The sequence below is a fragment of the Calidris pugnax genome, unplaced genomic scaffold, assembly GCF_001431845.1.
Source record: "Calidris pugnax isolate Ruff unplaced genomic scaffold, ASM143184v1 scaffold53, whole genome shotgun sequence".
NCBI lineage: Eukaryota > Metazoa > Chordata > Aves > Charadriiformes > Scolopacidae > Calidris > Calidris pugnax.
The window spans coordinates 249,635-264,978 of NW_015090792.1; the positions used below are offsets into that span (position 1 = coordinate 249,635).

The following is a 15,344-nucleotide window of genomic DNA, read 5'->3' on the forward strand; positions in this document are numbered from 1 at the left end:
CCATAAAGGGTTCTGAAGCCTTGGACTGGGCTGCCCAGGGAAGGGGTTGAGGCCCCATCCCTGGAGGGATTGAAAAGCCGGGTTGACATAGTGCTTAGAGACATGGGTTAGTGATGGTTTTTATCAGAGTGAGGTTGATGGTTGGACTAGATGATCTTAAAGGTCTCTTCCAACCTGGACAATTCTATGATTCTATGACTTTCACTTCAGTTATTATGACTTCACTTCGGAGACCTTATTAATGCTGACAAGGATCTAAAGGGTGGGTTGCAGGAGGATGGAGCCGGACTCTTCTCAGTGGTTCCCAGTGACAGGACGAGGGGCAACGGGCACAAGCTGGACCATGGGAAGTTCCACTGCAATGTGAGGAAGAACTTGTTTGGGGTGAGGGTGGCAGAGCCCTGGGACAGGCTGCCCAGGGAGGGTGTGGAGTCCCCTTCTCTGGAGATCTTCAAGCCCTGCCTGAATGCAGCCCTGAGTGATGTGCTCTGGGCAACCCTGCTTCAGCAGGGGGGTTGGACTAGATGATCTCTAGAAGGTCCCTTCCAACTCCAACCATTCTGTGATTCTGTGGTTTCCAGAGAAGCTTCCAAGTGATCCTTAGCATCTTTCTCAGTAAGAGAATCTCTTCCATGCTGGGGCAGATGTCTGGTGTGCTGGGTCCAAGCAGCTGTGGGGAGAAAGCAGGACAATGCTGTGATGCCAGGATGCACCCCTTCATTTAGTCCTGTGCTCAGCAGGGTCTTCTCTGCCTGTCCTAGGGTGCAGCAGCCTCAGCCCTGCCATGGGACACGATGCCTCAGGTTTGCTCACGGACATAGCGCTGAGTGTACCCCAGGAATGTGGTGCTTTATCCCAGATTTTTGGGTTTGGTCTGCTGGTTTCAGAAATGTTCTGGGTCAAGCAGAACACCACCAGCCAAGGGACAGCTCAACAAACAAACATGCCCATATTTTTCTTTTGCATCAAAAGATTAACAACATATCATCTCTTGAGTTTTCAGGATATTGAGGGCCATATTATGTCCTCAATGGCAGCGAAAAGTCCTCGTGTCCTTCATTTCATTTCGCTGGTGTCACTGTTGGAATTTAGCAAGCGATGGTGGTGGAGAAGCAGGGGAAGGCGTTTCAGTTCATCACGTCTGTGGAGCTAAAGGGGGTTAGGGTGGTGGGAAGGTCTTGTTGCCTCTTTAGTTGCTGTCTCTGCCTCTCCGTACACCGCTGTTGGAGGGTGGTAATTACCCTCCTTGCATTAACAAGTGACGGACTTGTCACTGCAGTAGTTTAAGGTAACTTTTGCTGATAAATACAGACGCTGTTGTTCCCTAAAGTATACATTTTAAAACCCAGGGTTTGGGAGTGCTACTACAGGCAGGTGGCTGCTTCAGCAGAGTTTTAAATCATTACAGTGTTTTCAGCATCACAACTTCAGCTGAATGACTTTTAAAATAACTCTACGGGGGACTGTCCTATTTTTAGGTGCGTTCTTTAATTGCTGTTTTTCAGTCTTAAGTGCGTTTTTATTATACATTTCAACCTCAACATGCATTTTGTGCGTTTCAGGTGAAATATTACTGTCATTCCACTGTACTTTTTGTTATTTCTTGCAATGTCAGAAAGTGGTATGCTATTTGTTCTTCAATTTTAATCACGTTTTAAGCAAAGATATTCTCAAAGACAATGAATTCCAGCAGAAGCCATGCCAGGAATTTCTGAGCAAAGGGTACGTTGTTACCGGTTCTGCTAAAAGTCCCCCTACGTTACAACCTTCCAACCTTATGGGTTGTTTCTGTCTGGGGTGAGATAAAAGTTCTGTGCAAGGAAACAAAAGCAGCCCCCACTGCAGCCACAGAAGATGATTGGTTGCTGATTAGGGACGTAAATCTTTTACGTATTTGGTTTATGTGAATCCTTCTGCAAAATGCCATTCTAAATCACAGAATCAGAGAATGCTACAGGGTTGGAAGGGACCTCTGGAGATCATCTAGTCCAACCCCCTGCCAAAGCAGGTCCACCCAGAGCAGGTCCCACAGGAACATGTCCAGGTGGGTTTGAATGTCTCCAGAGAAGGAGACTCCACCACCTCCCTGGACATCCTCTTCCAGGGCTCTGCCACCCTCACAGCAAAGAAGTTCCTCCTCATCTTTAGATGGAACTTCTTATGTTCAATTTTGTGCCCGTTCCCTCTTGTCCTGTCCCTGGGCACCACTGAAAAAAGACTGGCCCCATCCTCCTGACACCCACCCTTGAAGTATTTATAGGTGTTGACCAAACCCCCCTCAGTCTTCTCTTCTCCAGACTAAAAAGACTCAAGTCCCTAAGCCTTTCCTCATAAGAGAGATGCTCCAAGCCCATAAACTTCTAAGGTGCTCAGTGAGGTCTTTTCCTTTGGTGCTTCTACAGACACGCTGATGGCATTTCAGCCCGGCACAGGCACTAGTATTTTTTGCTTGTTTGGAGGGACATTCTGAAAACAGCCATTCTTTCTTTGCCTTTTTGAATATTTTAGGAATAACATCACATTAGAACTTCTCCCATAAACAGGTCTGCATGGAAAACTGTAGAAAAATACAAAATTTTGAATTTAGAACAAATGTCTTCAATACTAAAATGTCTGCAGACATTAACTTATCAAAAAAAAAAAAAAAAGGGAGGGGGGAAGAATATTCAGTAATAAAGAAAATGGTCACATTACAAGAATTAATAAAATGACCGTAAATGTCAGCTTCTGTAATAAATTTTAATTCCCCAGAATTGCATTTATTTCATGTATTGACACATAGTGATTAGTATAGTTATATGCAGAGTGTGCCATTCCATGCTCTGGCAGCTTGTAATGAATCCTCTTTGGAAAAAGAAGATTTGTTTGGGTTTATTGTTGTTATGCCCTTGTTATCTCAGGCATAGCTGCTGCTGAATTCTATCAACCTATCTTTCCTTGCTTCTACAACTTTATTTATTTCATTTTTTTCCTGTGGCAAACGTGTCAGCTCAATATTCCAATTTTCTTCTGGCTGTAAAACTTGCTCATGCCTTTTGGAGTAGCAGGTGCTCTGGCCTCTGGTGTGTTGTGCTACGCTGGAGGGCCAGGCGAAATATCCCACCGAAAGCAGTTGAAGTAGTTGTGTCTGTGGGTGAGAATTTATTGTATGCACCCTGTGCGAGGCTGGAATCGAAGAGTTCTGAAATCATATAGCTTAATAAAAGGATGACAGGGTGGTTTTTTTGTGAAATATAGATGGTGTTTCTCATGAGCCATTTAAAACTCAACTGATGTCATAAATACAAAGAGCTAGACTTAAGGACACTATTTCTGGTGACCTCTCCTAACACTGCTAAGATTTTCCCAAGAGTTCAGCATTTAAGAGGTTATATTGAAGCAGAGATGTTTTTAGAGTGCTCTGAAGGTTACCATCCTTCTAAGCCTGTGGTTTTTGTCTGTTACTATCTTGTTTGAGCTGTTGCCAATCTTGATCAGCTGAAATTTATCACTGCAGCTTTCTGGCTCCATCTCATCTTTAGGATTTTGGAACGCTATATCCAAGACCAGATTCCTGGTGCGACGGTCGTGGTGGAATCCATCGGCGCACGGAGGTTTGGGGATGGATACTCTGAAGAGGATTACACCAAGTCTGACCTCATGGTCTACGCAATTGACCCACAAACAAATAGAGCTATAATGAGGAATGAACTTTTTAAGTAAGTACATTGTTTTTTTGCTCTTCGTATATTTCTATGGACTGTTTGGAAGCCTGTTGGTCTGTCTCTGTCAGCAAGTGATGCAACCCAACAGGAACAGAAAGAATCTATTGAAGCAGTTGGTGCCTGCCCCTACACCTACCCTATGTGCAGCTTGGGAGTTTACAACTTTACTAGGTTCAGTCCATTCCCTTCAGCTGAGTGGCCCCAGTACGTGTGATTTTGACATTGTCACCTCCTGTGGAGGAGCTTCCAGTTTGAATTCTCCTGAAGGAGTTTCCTTGTTATGTACCAAAAACTTCTCTCTGACCTCCAAGCAAGGGCTTTGGTGCTCCAGTTGTTGACCTTCAGGCTTTCTGCAGTTTCCATTTGGAGCATATCTTTTTTCACTTTTGTGGAAACCAAAGGAGAAAAAAGGGAATGAGAAGGAAGAAGGGTGGTGTGCACCTTGTCTGAAGTGGTGTGGACATCAGGGCATGACCCAGGTGTACACCTACATGCAGGAAACTAGTAGTGCTTAGTGGGCTGAGCATCTCACCGTGTCCAGCCAGAGGAGATGGTGAACAGCAGTAGACAGGCTACTTATATTCGTAATTTGATGCAGTTTTGCCTTTTCAGTTGATTTCCAAATGAGCAGTTAAATTCTACTGTCACGTGAAACAAAAGAGATGGCTTTTCATCGACGGATGGTAGTCACAGCGTGTTGCCAGGGAATGGGCTAACTCTGGTCTGATAGGGGGCCTGGGTTTCTGCTCCAGTGGGCTGTCTCTCTGGCCAGCTACTGCTTTGGGGGCCAGCCTGGATAAGGAGAGAAACCAAGATTAGCTGGGTAAGGGAATGAAATTAAGGTAATCTTTTTACATGGTGTCATGATTTAGGCCGAATTGGCCCATGATGGTGACAGGTGCCCTCCTCCACCTTTGGCTCCCAGATGGAGAGGAGGAGAGATAGATAAAGAGATTTTCAAGTTTAGAAGGAATTGAACTACTTTACTGAAATGCTATTAATAAAAATAAAGGGAAATAATGAAATAGATGGGGTGGAATACCCTGTTGGTCAGGTTTGGGTCACCTCTCCTGTCCCCCCCTCCCTGCAGGGGGGACCCCTCTACGCTTTTCCATTTCTCACCCTCCAATGGGTCAAAATTAGCTGACCTTGGTTGTTACAGCAATTAGTCTGAGCAGGAGCCTCTCTGCACACCCTGCCTTGGCACGAAGTACAAACATTGGTCTTATCACTCTGAGAAGGAGCAGTTTTCTCCCCAATATGCTGTTAATTTCAGAGAGTTAGAAGAGGCCGAGCTAAGAAGTGGAATTACCGAACACTAAGTTGGTTCTATTTTACCTCAAACTGGTCCACCTGGTTTTTCTGAGTCATCACCAGTGGCAAGTAGGTTCCAAGACAAAATCAGTATCCCATTCATCTCTTTATCATTCATCCCAAAATCTCTTTATCTATCTCTCCTCCTCTCCATCTGGGAGCCAAAGGTGGAGGAGGGCACCTGTCACCATCATGGGCCAATTCGGCCTAAATCAGTATCCCACCGTATCAATATGGTTGTAGAATCATTTTGTTAGAGACTGTATTTTTGTGTTTCAGCATTCTGCATATGATTCAAAACAATGAAAATGTAAATCAGGCTCTTTGCTGAAGCAGCCGCTGTCTTTTGGGGGGGGGATTTTTTGCATGAATTTAAACTTTGTGGTTTTTTTTTATCTCGGGGAAAACCAGATGAGACTGTTCCATGATGGGATAAAGCAAGATGTCAGTCAGCAGCCTAAAAACAGGGGTCGTTGAGCCATCTTGGTGGACTGTGATGGAAAAGGGGCTTGTTATTCCTAGCTCTTAATTTAGTACAGATGGATTATAGCGTACTAATGCTCTGCACATATTCAGAGTTTATAGGTTGGAAAAGATCAGTGTGATCAGTCTGACCTAGTATAATAAAGACCGTAGGAACTCCCAAAGCTACTTCTGCTTTGCATGTGACTTTCAGTAAACCAACTGCTCAAGAAAATGCAATTTTTTGTAACCTTTGTGTTGTTATTGCAGGGTAATTGTTTTTACAGTCAAAAGTCACATCTTTTTTTTTTTTTTTTTTTTTTTTTTTTTAATTTCTCTGGATTCAGTCATAGAGTTTTATTATAGTTTTGGGTGCTAGATTGAAGCATCCAGTTGGTGGTTTTAATTTCTAGTTCCCACCGAGGTCTAGACTTACGATCACATCATCCTCTTAATTTGTTTTCTTGAGAAGTTCCTTGACCTCTGCACTCAGGGCTATGTTTTAATTCTTGTAATCACTTACATTTTTCTCTGAACCCTCTCCAGTCTCTCAACATCGCTTTCTGAGTTAGGAATATAAAAATCAGATGCAGTTTAGCAGCAGTAGCTTTCAGAGCAGTGGCAATACAGCCTCCTTCCTCCTGGTGGCCATTGTTTGTCTGTAGGTATCTCCATGGTCATACAGTCTTTTTGGGTCTCGGTGATGCACTTATGTTCACTTGTCCACTGCTGGAGCTGCAGATTGTTCCTAGAATGGGGTGTCTGTGATTTTATTCCCAATTTTATTCACGAGTGGAAGTGGAAATTAAGGAGACCTGGCAGGAAGCCAGCAGAAATCCCTGCTAGACAACCATTTTCTTTTCTCTCTAAGGAAAAGTGCCACTAAATCTGCCAGCAGTGCTCCTGCAAGTGACTGTTGTTGCCCAACGAGTCTCGTTATATTCCCAATTTTATTCATGAGTGGAAGTGAAAATTAAGGAAACCTGGCAGGAAGCCAGCAGAAATCCCTGCTAGACAACCATTTTCTTTTCTCTCTAAGGAAAAGTGCCACTAAATCTGCCAGCAGTGCTCCTGCAAGTGACTGTTGTTGCCCAACGAGTCTCGTTAGAAGTAGTGGGTAGTATCCTACCACTTAACACCATGAGTCTCGTTAGAAGTAGTGGGTAGTGGGTAGTATCCTACCACTTAACACCCAGGCTATCTGCTGATGCTCCTTTTTCATTAGTTTTCCACTTTTGCTCTTTGTAAATTCCCTGAGTTTACTGTGTTTACTGTTCTCTGTGTTTTCTTCCAGTGATAGCCAGTTTAGAGTGTGGCCAAAGTGGGGTCCCATTAGGAATGCTCAAGGTCAAAAGGACATTATTCAGTCCTGTCCAGGTTCAGAAAATTTATATTCAGTTGAAAATCCTGACACCTTTTCACTCCTCACTTTGGAAAGCTCTCTTGAAACCTACTATTATTAGTATATGAAAATGAGCTGGTATCCATGCATGGAGGCAGTTAGCTCTCTCAACTTAATTAAAAGGATCTTTTTTGATGCAGACTCTCTTAATGGACAGAAAATGTGTCCCTCTTCATTTTGGCGCCCTTTGAAAATACAGGAATGTCTTTTTAGGGACATTCCTGTGTCTAGTGACAGACACAGACTAGAACAAGAGTTAAGATAGGTTAAAAAGCAATTTTTCAAATGTGAAGGGAAGGTTATTCTTTTGACTGGTCTGAAAATGTACAGGGTATAGTTTAGAAGCAACCTCATTAAAATGCTCCACATGTCTGCATGCTCAGCTTTTTTTTTTTTTTTCCTCATTTCTCTCTTCAAAAGCTTTTAAATATTTAAATCAGCAAAATTCTGGGGAATGTTTTCCTGGCTTTAGGGTAGGGGTGACTAAGTGTCAGCTTTACCAAAGTAAGGAGAGAAATGAAGTGAGAGTTTTGTAGCTTGACATCTGAAGTTAACACGTTTTCACTAGCAAGTGGGTGAACCTCGAGAGGTTTGGCTCAGCTCAGGTGCTTGCCCAAACCTAAAAAGAAATTCCTTCTGTGACCATCTTTCCTGGAGTTTTCATCTTTAGAGGGACAGCTGAATGTTCTTCCTGCCCCGCTCACAGGACACGGTAGCGATGGTTTGTCCCCTCATTGGGAAGAGATTGCCAAGAGTCACAACCCTCCTCTGCCAGACAGGAACCTGCTCCAGATCCTAGCAGAAAAGAGATCAAAAGGAGAAAGGATGAACTGGTTATGATGGGAGAAAGGGTAGAAAGTCAGAAAGAGACAGAGCCCCCCGTTTTAAAAACTTAATTAGCAATAAGGAATATAAATTTAGCCAAGGCATTTTCCAAGTGGTCAAAAATTTCCCAATGTATACAGAAGGGAGAACTGCACCAACAGCACAGATTTAGCACATGGGTTCTGCCAGTTGTTTTAACACAACTTACCAAATGACTGTGCATTGGGAAGATACCTGTGGCTTTTCTTAAATGAGCTTTTTGGGAACACCCTGCTGTGTTTCTGCTTACAAAACATAGTGGAGGCCCTGACTTTAACGGAGTTTATGGTAAACCTACCGCTGTTTGAAAACAATGTCTGGGAAGGTCCATTAAGGAACGGGGGTATCACAAAACATAGTGGAGGCCCCAACTTTAACAGAGTTTATGGTAAACCTACCGCTGTTTGAAAACAATGTCTGGGAAGGTCCATTAAGGAACGGGGGTAAGTTGAGGACAGAGTGGAGCAGAGAGACCTGTTCACCTTCACAGATGGAGTGCTGCCAGCAGATAGCCAGATACCACTGGTGACTCCTTCTGGTTGGTGCTGGCAACCAGGCACAACTCAGAGCAGTGCTGGGGTCTCAAAGGTTCTCTACTTGCCCACTGGAGCTAGGAGGAAAGGATGGTCAAGACAGCTAATGGCCATCAGCAGCTGAGCAAAGTCACAGTCATGATGGGCTGCGGAGAAGTGAACCACCCTAAACCAAGGCTCAAGTTGCACCAGGGGAGGTTCAGATCCTTAAGGAACCAGGGGGGTAAGTTGAGGACAGAGTGGAGCAGAGAGACCTGTTCACCTTCACAGATGGAGTGCTGCCAGCAGATAGCCAGATACCACTGGTGACTCCTTCTGGTTGGTGCTGGCAACCAGGCACAACTCAGAGCAGTGCTGGGGTCTCAAAGGTTCTCTACTTGCCCACTGGAGCTAGGAGGAAAGGATGGTCAAGACAGCTAATGGCCATCAGCAGCTGAGCAAAGTCACAGTCATGATGGGCTGTGGAGAAGTGAACCACCCTAAACCAAGGCTCAAGTTGCACCAGGGGAGGTTCAGATTGGATATTGGGAAAAATGTTGACATGGAAAGGGTTCTGAAGCCTTGGAATGGGCTGCCCAGGGAAGGGGTTGAGGCCCCATCCCTGGAGGGATTGAAAAGATGGGTTGACCTTGTGCTTAGAGACATGGTTTGGTGATGGTTTTTATCCGAGTGAGGTTGATGGTTGGACTAGATGATCTTAAAGTTCCCTCCCAACCTGGACAATTCTATGATTCTGTGGTTGTAAGGCTAACATTTGAGGGTCCTGTAATCACCTCTAGAAAATGTCCCTCCAGTATGTCAGGTGATGTCCTGCAGTCGTTTATGAAATGGAGAGACAGAAGGAATCGCGGAGTGCTCTGGGTGTGGTGGGTCAGTGCTGATGGGCACAGCAATGGCACAGGCACAGCCCGTGCCATCCGTGCTACCAGGCTGTTTGGAATGGGCTGCCTCACACCCAGGAGACCCAAACACGGAGCCCAGTCCCACGGATTTGCATTCAAGCAAATTGTTTGGCTGGAAAACAAAGACATGATTTAGAAGTCATGGACGTAACAGCCGCGCTGTGTTCCCCACTGCCAGCTGGGGAAAGACCATATGTCTCCCAAGATATTCTGATTTTTCCCTATTCTGTACTTTGTAAGACTGATATGCAACAAGAGATTCATACTTTTCCTTAGGACTTTTGTGACTGATTACCTGACATTTTTATTAATCAAGAATCTGTCTGACTACGCAGAAAAATAGGTCTGAATAGTAACTGTGCTTTGTTGTTTCCTCTCTCTGCCACAAACTCCTGAAAGACTTTGAGGCCACTTAGATACTTTAACAGACTGAAACGATCAGCCTTCTTTTTTATCTTTTATACGAAAGAGGGTTTGATTTATTGGAGCATAAAAAACATTTGAATCCAGAAAATTCCTCCTGCCTATGTTAAATGGAAAATGTCCACCATTAAAAATAAAATGCTTACCCTGTCTGAATCTTTTGCACGATGTGTCATGTTTCATCACGGAGCAAATGTGCACGGTTGAGTTACAAACCTGTTAAAATAGGGTTTGTCAAGAAAATGCTAACAGAATTTTAACGGAGAGATTGTTAAAGTCTTCCAGAGATTTAATGCTGTCCTACCTGAATGCTTTTGCCAACTGGGAGGAGATGTGATATGCACCAGTGACATCTAGTGCACAGCAATAGAATTAGAGCTCTGTCTGGGTCTTCTAACCATCATTGCAGGGCTTTGAGCTGTGAAAAGGGATTTTTACTCAAATACCCAGAAAATGTTTTGCAGAAGAAATCAAGGAATTAGTTGAGAATATGTTACGGTTTCGGCCGAATTGACCAAAACCAGACTGACAGATGGCCCTTACCCCCCCCTCAAAGAGAGGAGAGGAAGAGATAAGGAGATCTACAAGTTTAGAAGGAACTAAACTACTTTAATGAAGTATTAATATTAAAATCAAAAAGGAAATAATGAAATAGATACAATATATACAAAACCATATCAAGCTCCCAGGCTGCCCTCCCCAGCAGGCACTGGGGAAGTCCCCGACTGGGCTCAGTGAGGGATGGGAACTGGGTTCCAGCTCTGGAGTCAGGAACACAGGGATGGGGATCAAAGGCAGACGGACAGACAGGGTCCTCCTCGGACGTCGGCCCCTGAAGAGAGAGGCTGACCCTTAGATCCCTCAGCTTTGACACTGAGCATGGGGCAGATGGGGTGGAATACCCTGTTGGTCAGGTTTGGGTCACCTCTCCTGTCCCCTCCTCCCTGCAGGGGGGACCCCTCTACGCTTTTCCATTTCTGACCCTCCAATGGGGCAAATAACAAAATCATCTGACCTTGGTTGTTACAGCAATAAGTCTGAGCAGGAGCCTCTCTGCACACCCTGCCTTGGCACGAAGTACAAACATTGGTCTTATCACTCTGAGAAGGAGCAGTTTTCTCCCCAATATGCTGTTAATTTCAGAGAGTTAGAAGAGGCTGAGTTAAGAAGTGGAATTACTGAACAGAAAGTTGGTTCTGTTTTACCTGAAACTGGGAGAGAATATCAACAGAGCATGCGAATAGGAGAGGCAGGAGCACTGCAGGAGAAGCACAAAGCCAGCAGTTGGCCACCACGCTGCTCTCGCTGACACGGAGAACTTTTTGCCCCTAGAAATGAGGATAAGCTTCGTCTCAGCTCTCCTTTTCAGTGTTTGAACTGTGTTCTGGTATTGAGTACATTGGAGTTATCACTGACATAGGGATTATGGGGAATTACTAATATTCTTAAGCACATAAAGAGGAGGTATGGGCTTTATCAGTCCACAGTTGTTAATCCAGCTGTGCAGTAATTCAAACACAGTTAATGAACTTGTGTGTAACAGTTTGATCTTCAAGGTCCCTCCCAACTCTAACCATTCTAACCAGTCTAACCAGTTTCCTTTTGTGACATTGCAGGTTCCTGGATGGCAAACTGCTGGATATCAATAAAGAGTTTCAGCCCTACCTGGGGCAGGGGGGGCGCATCCTGGAGATCCGCACCCCGGACGTGGTGGCCAACGTCAAGAAGCAGGCACAAGCCGTGGGCTACACAGAAGGAGCCTTGCTGGCTCTGGCTGTCATCATCATCCTCTGCTGCATGCCAGCTATTTTGATAGTTATGGTCAGCTACAGACAGTAAGTACTCCTCCTCCTCCTTTTCCTGGTGGCAGCCTTGTAGTAGGGATGGCGCGTTTCTTAGCAGAACTGCTTTGAAAATTATCCTTCATTGCAAGGAGGAGGGTTATTATTATTATTATACAGGGGGTTATTTTTCATTTCCCTCTCACCACAAGAGTTGGTCAGTGCTGGATACGTGCAAAGAGAAAATGCACGGGCAGCACATCTTGCTGTCTTGCTAAAGCTGTGGTGCAGTAACTCTTTTAGAATACATGCCAAAATGCAAGATCAAAAGCCAGAATTCTGAAACGCAAGCGTAGATTCAGAGCTGAATTCCATGCCAGGAAAAAAAAAAAAAAAGGTGCTGTTTCAATAAATTAATTAAAAATAAAATTGTGTAGCTCGGGCCAAATAAGAGGATGCAACTTTTTTTTTTGTTTAAATCCTAAAACACTCATAGTTATATTTTTTCCCCCGCTGTATGCTTCTTAATTGCAAATGTTTCATGAAGAATTGATTTTGTGCCATTTTAGCACTATCTAAAGCAGCACACACCACAGAGAACCTTCTTGATATTTCCACTCACCTCTCACAGACTCAAGAGGTTTACGTAATTGGGCTAATAGACTAATTAAAGAATCAACATCACTAACAAGTTCTTCTGAACGAAGCCTTTTCAGGTCCACTCATATTTAAAATCGATGTAGTTGGACTTAAAGGCTGTATATTTATTCTTTAATTTCTTCTCATGAAAGATTTTCTAATTCCACCTGCGTGATCTGAGCACTCAAAGCATTACCAATTATTGCAGAATCAGAATAGAAATAATTCTGTGCATTACCAATTATTGCAGAATCAGAATAGAAATAATTCTGTGCATCTTCCCCAGTAAATGGCTGTACTCGACGTCTCTATAGATCGGTCTGTACCTCCACGTCTTTCTAGCTTCATTTTTAAAATGAAGTGAAGCAGCTGGGATGTAGTATGTCCTTATCACAGAAAACCTCTCTGCTCCACGGGACCGTGTAGGAAGGAGTTCCTGCTGGATTTTTGTTTGTTTTTCGGGTGTGTGGAGGGCAGTGAAGCGTGGGTGCCTCTGCAGGCTCCTGCTGCAGCGCTGCATCAGCGTGTGGGAGGGAGAGGGCATGGAGGAGCTGATACACAGCTCTTACAGGGAACCAATTACATCCGAATGCCGCAGCAGAGGTGCTACAACACCACCAGGTGAGATTTAAACTCTGCATTTTTCCATGCAGTGAGGAGTCAGCAAAGCACCATGTCAGTCGGCATTGCAAAAGCATATCCTACCTGAAAACCCAGCAGCCTGCAGAGAGCTCTCTCAGTTCTGGCATCACAGAAATAGCCCAGGGTAGCCTTTTCTCCATGGTTACTGCACATTCTTTGGGTTATATTTACATCCCGATTTCTCCAAACAATTTGGGCCAAAGGAATAAGAATTTTAAAGGAGTTTGAAAGAGCTTGATAAACTTCTGCCCCGTTAGGATGGCAGTGCACCTCAAACCTACAATTAGTTATTCTTATAGCTATCTGAATTGCCTGTTTCTTTAAGAAATCTAACAGCACTATTTTTTCTTGACATCTGTTAGATTATCAAAAGATTATCGGTCTCTTTTAAGAGCTTTAACTTAATTTCATCAAAAAAAATCACATTTTTGTTGTCTAGAAGCGTGACTTGGAGTTGGATTTGTAGCAGACCAATGTGAATAAACTGTACTTCATGAAAAATACATCACTGAAGAGTGCCAAAGAAAATAAAAGGAATTTTAGTGTTACTATCAACACCAAAAGCTTTCTTGAGCCTTACCGTTTGTTGTTGCATTACAGCTTTTTTTCTCCTTTTCAAAGGCAGTTTCAGTGATAAAATTCTGGCAAAGCAGACGCTCCAGTCTGCCACTGAGGGTACAGATTACAGTGACATAAGTGTAACTCTCATGCTCACAGCACATATAATGGAAATATTAAGATTTTTCTCACTGTTAAAACTTTTCACATGTAGTAGGTCCATTTTTCAGTGCTTTCCAGATCCAGTGATAAGCTTACTAAATTTTGTAAAAATAATAGTTAGTGAAAACTCACTTAATTTATAAAATTGTCACTGTTAAAGTGCAGCTCAGCATCTGCTTTTATGACTTGTAAACAAGCCAGAAACTACCATTATTCTTTTCTGCAGTTCTCCCCGCTGTAGTTCATGTTTATGCTGACTGAGGAATTGTTCCACAAACAGCAGCTAAAACCTGTTCAGCTCGGGAAATTATGAATCTTTAGCCATGTCATCAATTCTGTAATTTTATGTGTGGAATAATTAAGTAGCACCTAGTTTATTACTCCCATTAGGTTCACTGTTTAGGACGATTATTGCAAATAGAATTCATTTAACCTTCCTTTTTATCTCTTTATCTTTTTTTTTTTGCATAACAAAACAGATTCAAAGAGTAAGTACTTATTTTCAGCTGTTTCTAACAGTTTGCATAGGAATACTGACAGTATTTTTTCTATACCTCCTGTGCTCCAGCTTGTTCCTGAACACCCTGTATGGCAAGGTTAAAAATTCCTTCTATGGCTACTGGGTGTATTTCATTGTTGCATGCTAGCACACGGTAAAGTTAATGTGGTTCAGGACATTGCTTATTTCCTGCAGAGAAAAAAAGTAGATATTTCCCTGTGTGTGGTATTTCTCGAGCCAAGCAAGCACACGTCAGGTGAGGCTGCAGAGAGATAAACTTTGCCAGAGAGTTTTTTTGTGTTTAAAATTAGTTTTTTGGCACTTGAATGAAGCACTTGACGAAGAGTTTACTCTCTGGGCTGTTAGTCCTGGGCAGCCAGAACAGATAAACCTCCTGACGAGAGGAATGTCAAAGCTTGAGCATGCATTATTTCCTGGGAAATACCTTCTGTGGGTGGGTACTTTCTGTCCAGGGGACGCTCTGGGGTACCACCAAGACAGAAAAAATAAGAGAGGGAAAAAAAAAAAAGCCAGGGAAAAGATTATCACGTTATTGCTTTTCTTCGAAGAGGACAAAAGGGAGGGATGTTTTGAAAACTGCAGGAAAAAGCATAGATAAGTTGACGTCTCGGTTGATGGTGGCGTGTAGGGTGTTTCTAATGAGTATTTCTCCTTCCCTCCGTGGCTTCCCGAAGGCGACAGGCGGAGTGTGCAAAGACTGCCAGAATCCAGATGGCCCTACCAGCAGGGAAACCGGCAAGTGCTGCTGCCAATAACCTCTACGAGGAGCTTGGTGACAGCACCATGTGAGTATTCCTTGGGAAACACCAATAAAAGCCATAGCCACCGAAGCTGGGACTCACTTCCCAGCGACACCACCTCATGCAGTCTGTGTCCAAACCACACTTCTTCACCAAGGGCTCTTTCCCCAGCTGCCTGGGGCTCTCAAACATCCAGAACATAAATAGGAGTGTGCCCAGGTGGCCAAGAAAGCCAACGGCATCCTGGCTTGTATCAAAAATAGTGTGACCAGCAGAAGTAGGGAGGTGATTGTGCCCCTGTACTCGGCACTGGTGAGGCCACACCTCGAGTGTTGTGTCCAGTTTTGGGCACCTCAATCCAAGAGAGATCTGGAGGTGCTGGAGCGAGTGCAGAGGAGGGCAACGAAACTAGTGAAGGGCCTAGAAGACAAATCCTTTGAAGAGCGGCTGAAGGAGCTGGGGCTGTTTAGTTTGAGGAAGAGGAGGCTGAGGGGAGACCTCATCACTCTCTACAACTACTTGAAAGGACACTGTAGAGAGGTTGGTGCTGGTCTCTTCTCACAGGTAATTAACAATAGAACGAGAGGGAACGGCTTCAAGCTCCAACAGGGGAGGTTTAGATTGAACATTAGGAAGGAATTTTTCACCGAAAGAGTGGTCGGGCATTGGAACAGGCTGCCCAGGGAGGGGGTGGAGTC

General features: G+C 43.9%; 1 protein-coding gene across 1 annotated transcript in view; it reads left to right on the forward strand.

Moving 5' to 3' along the window:
- The window catches only part of PCDH15 (protocadherin-related 15), a gene marked incomplete at its 5' end in the record, with an annotated part of 305,454 nt that overhangs the window by 242,255 nt on the left and 47,855 nt on the right, over positions 1 to 15,344 (forward strand). The window contains 3 exons of the mRNA XM_014966628.1: positions 3,522 to 3,698; positions 11,221 to 11,439; positions 14,581 to 14,691. Coding sequence (XP_014822114.1) covers positions 3,522 to 3,698; positions 11,221 to 11,439; positions 14,581 to 14,691 — 507 coding nt within the window. The remainder of the gene's footprint in view (positions 1 to 3,521; positions 3,699 to 11,220; positions 11,440 to 14,580; positions 14,692 to 15,344) is intronic.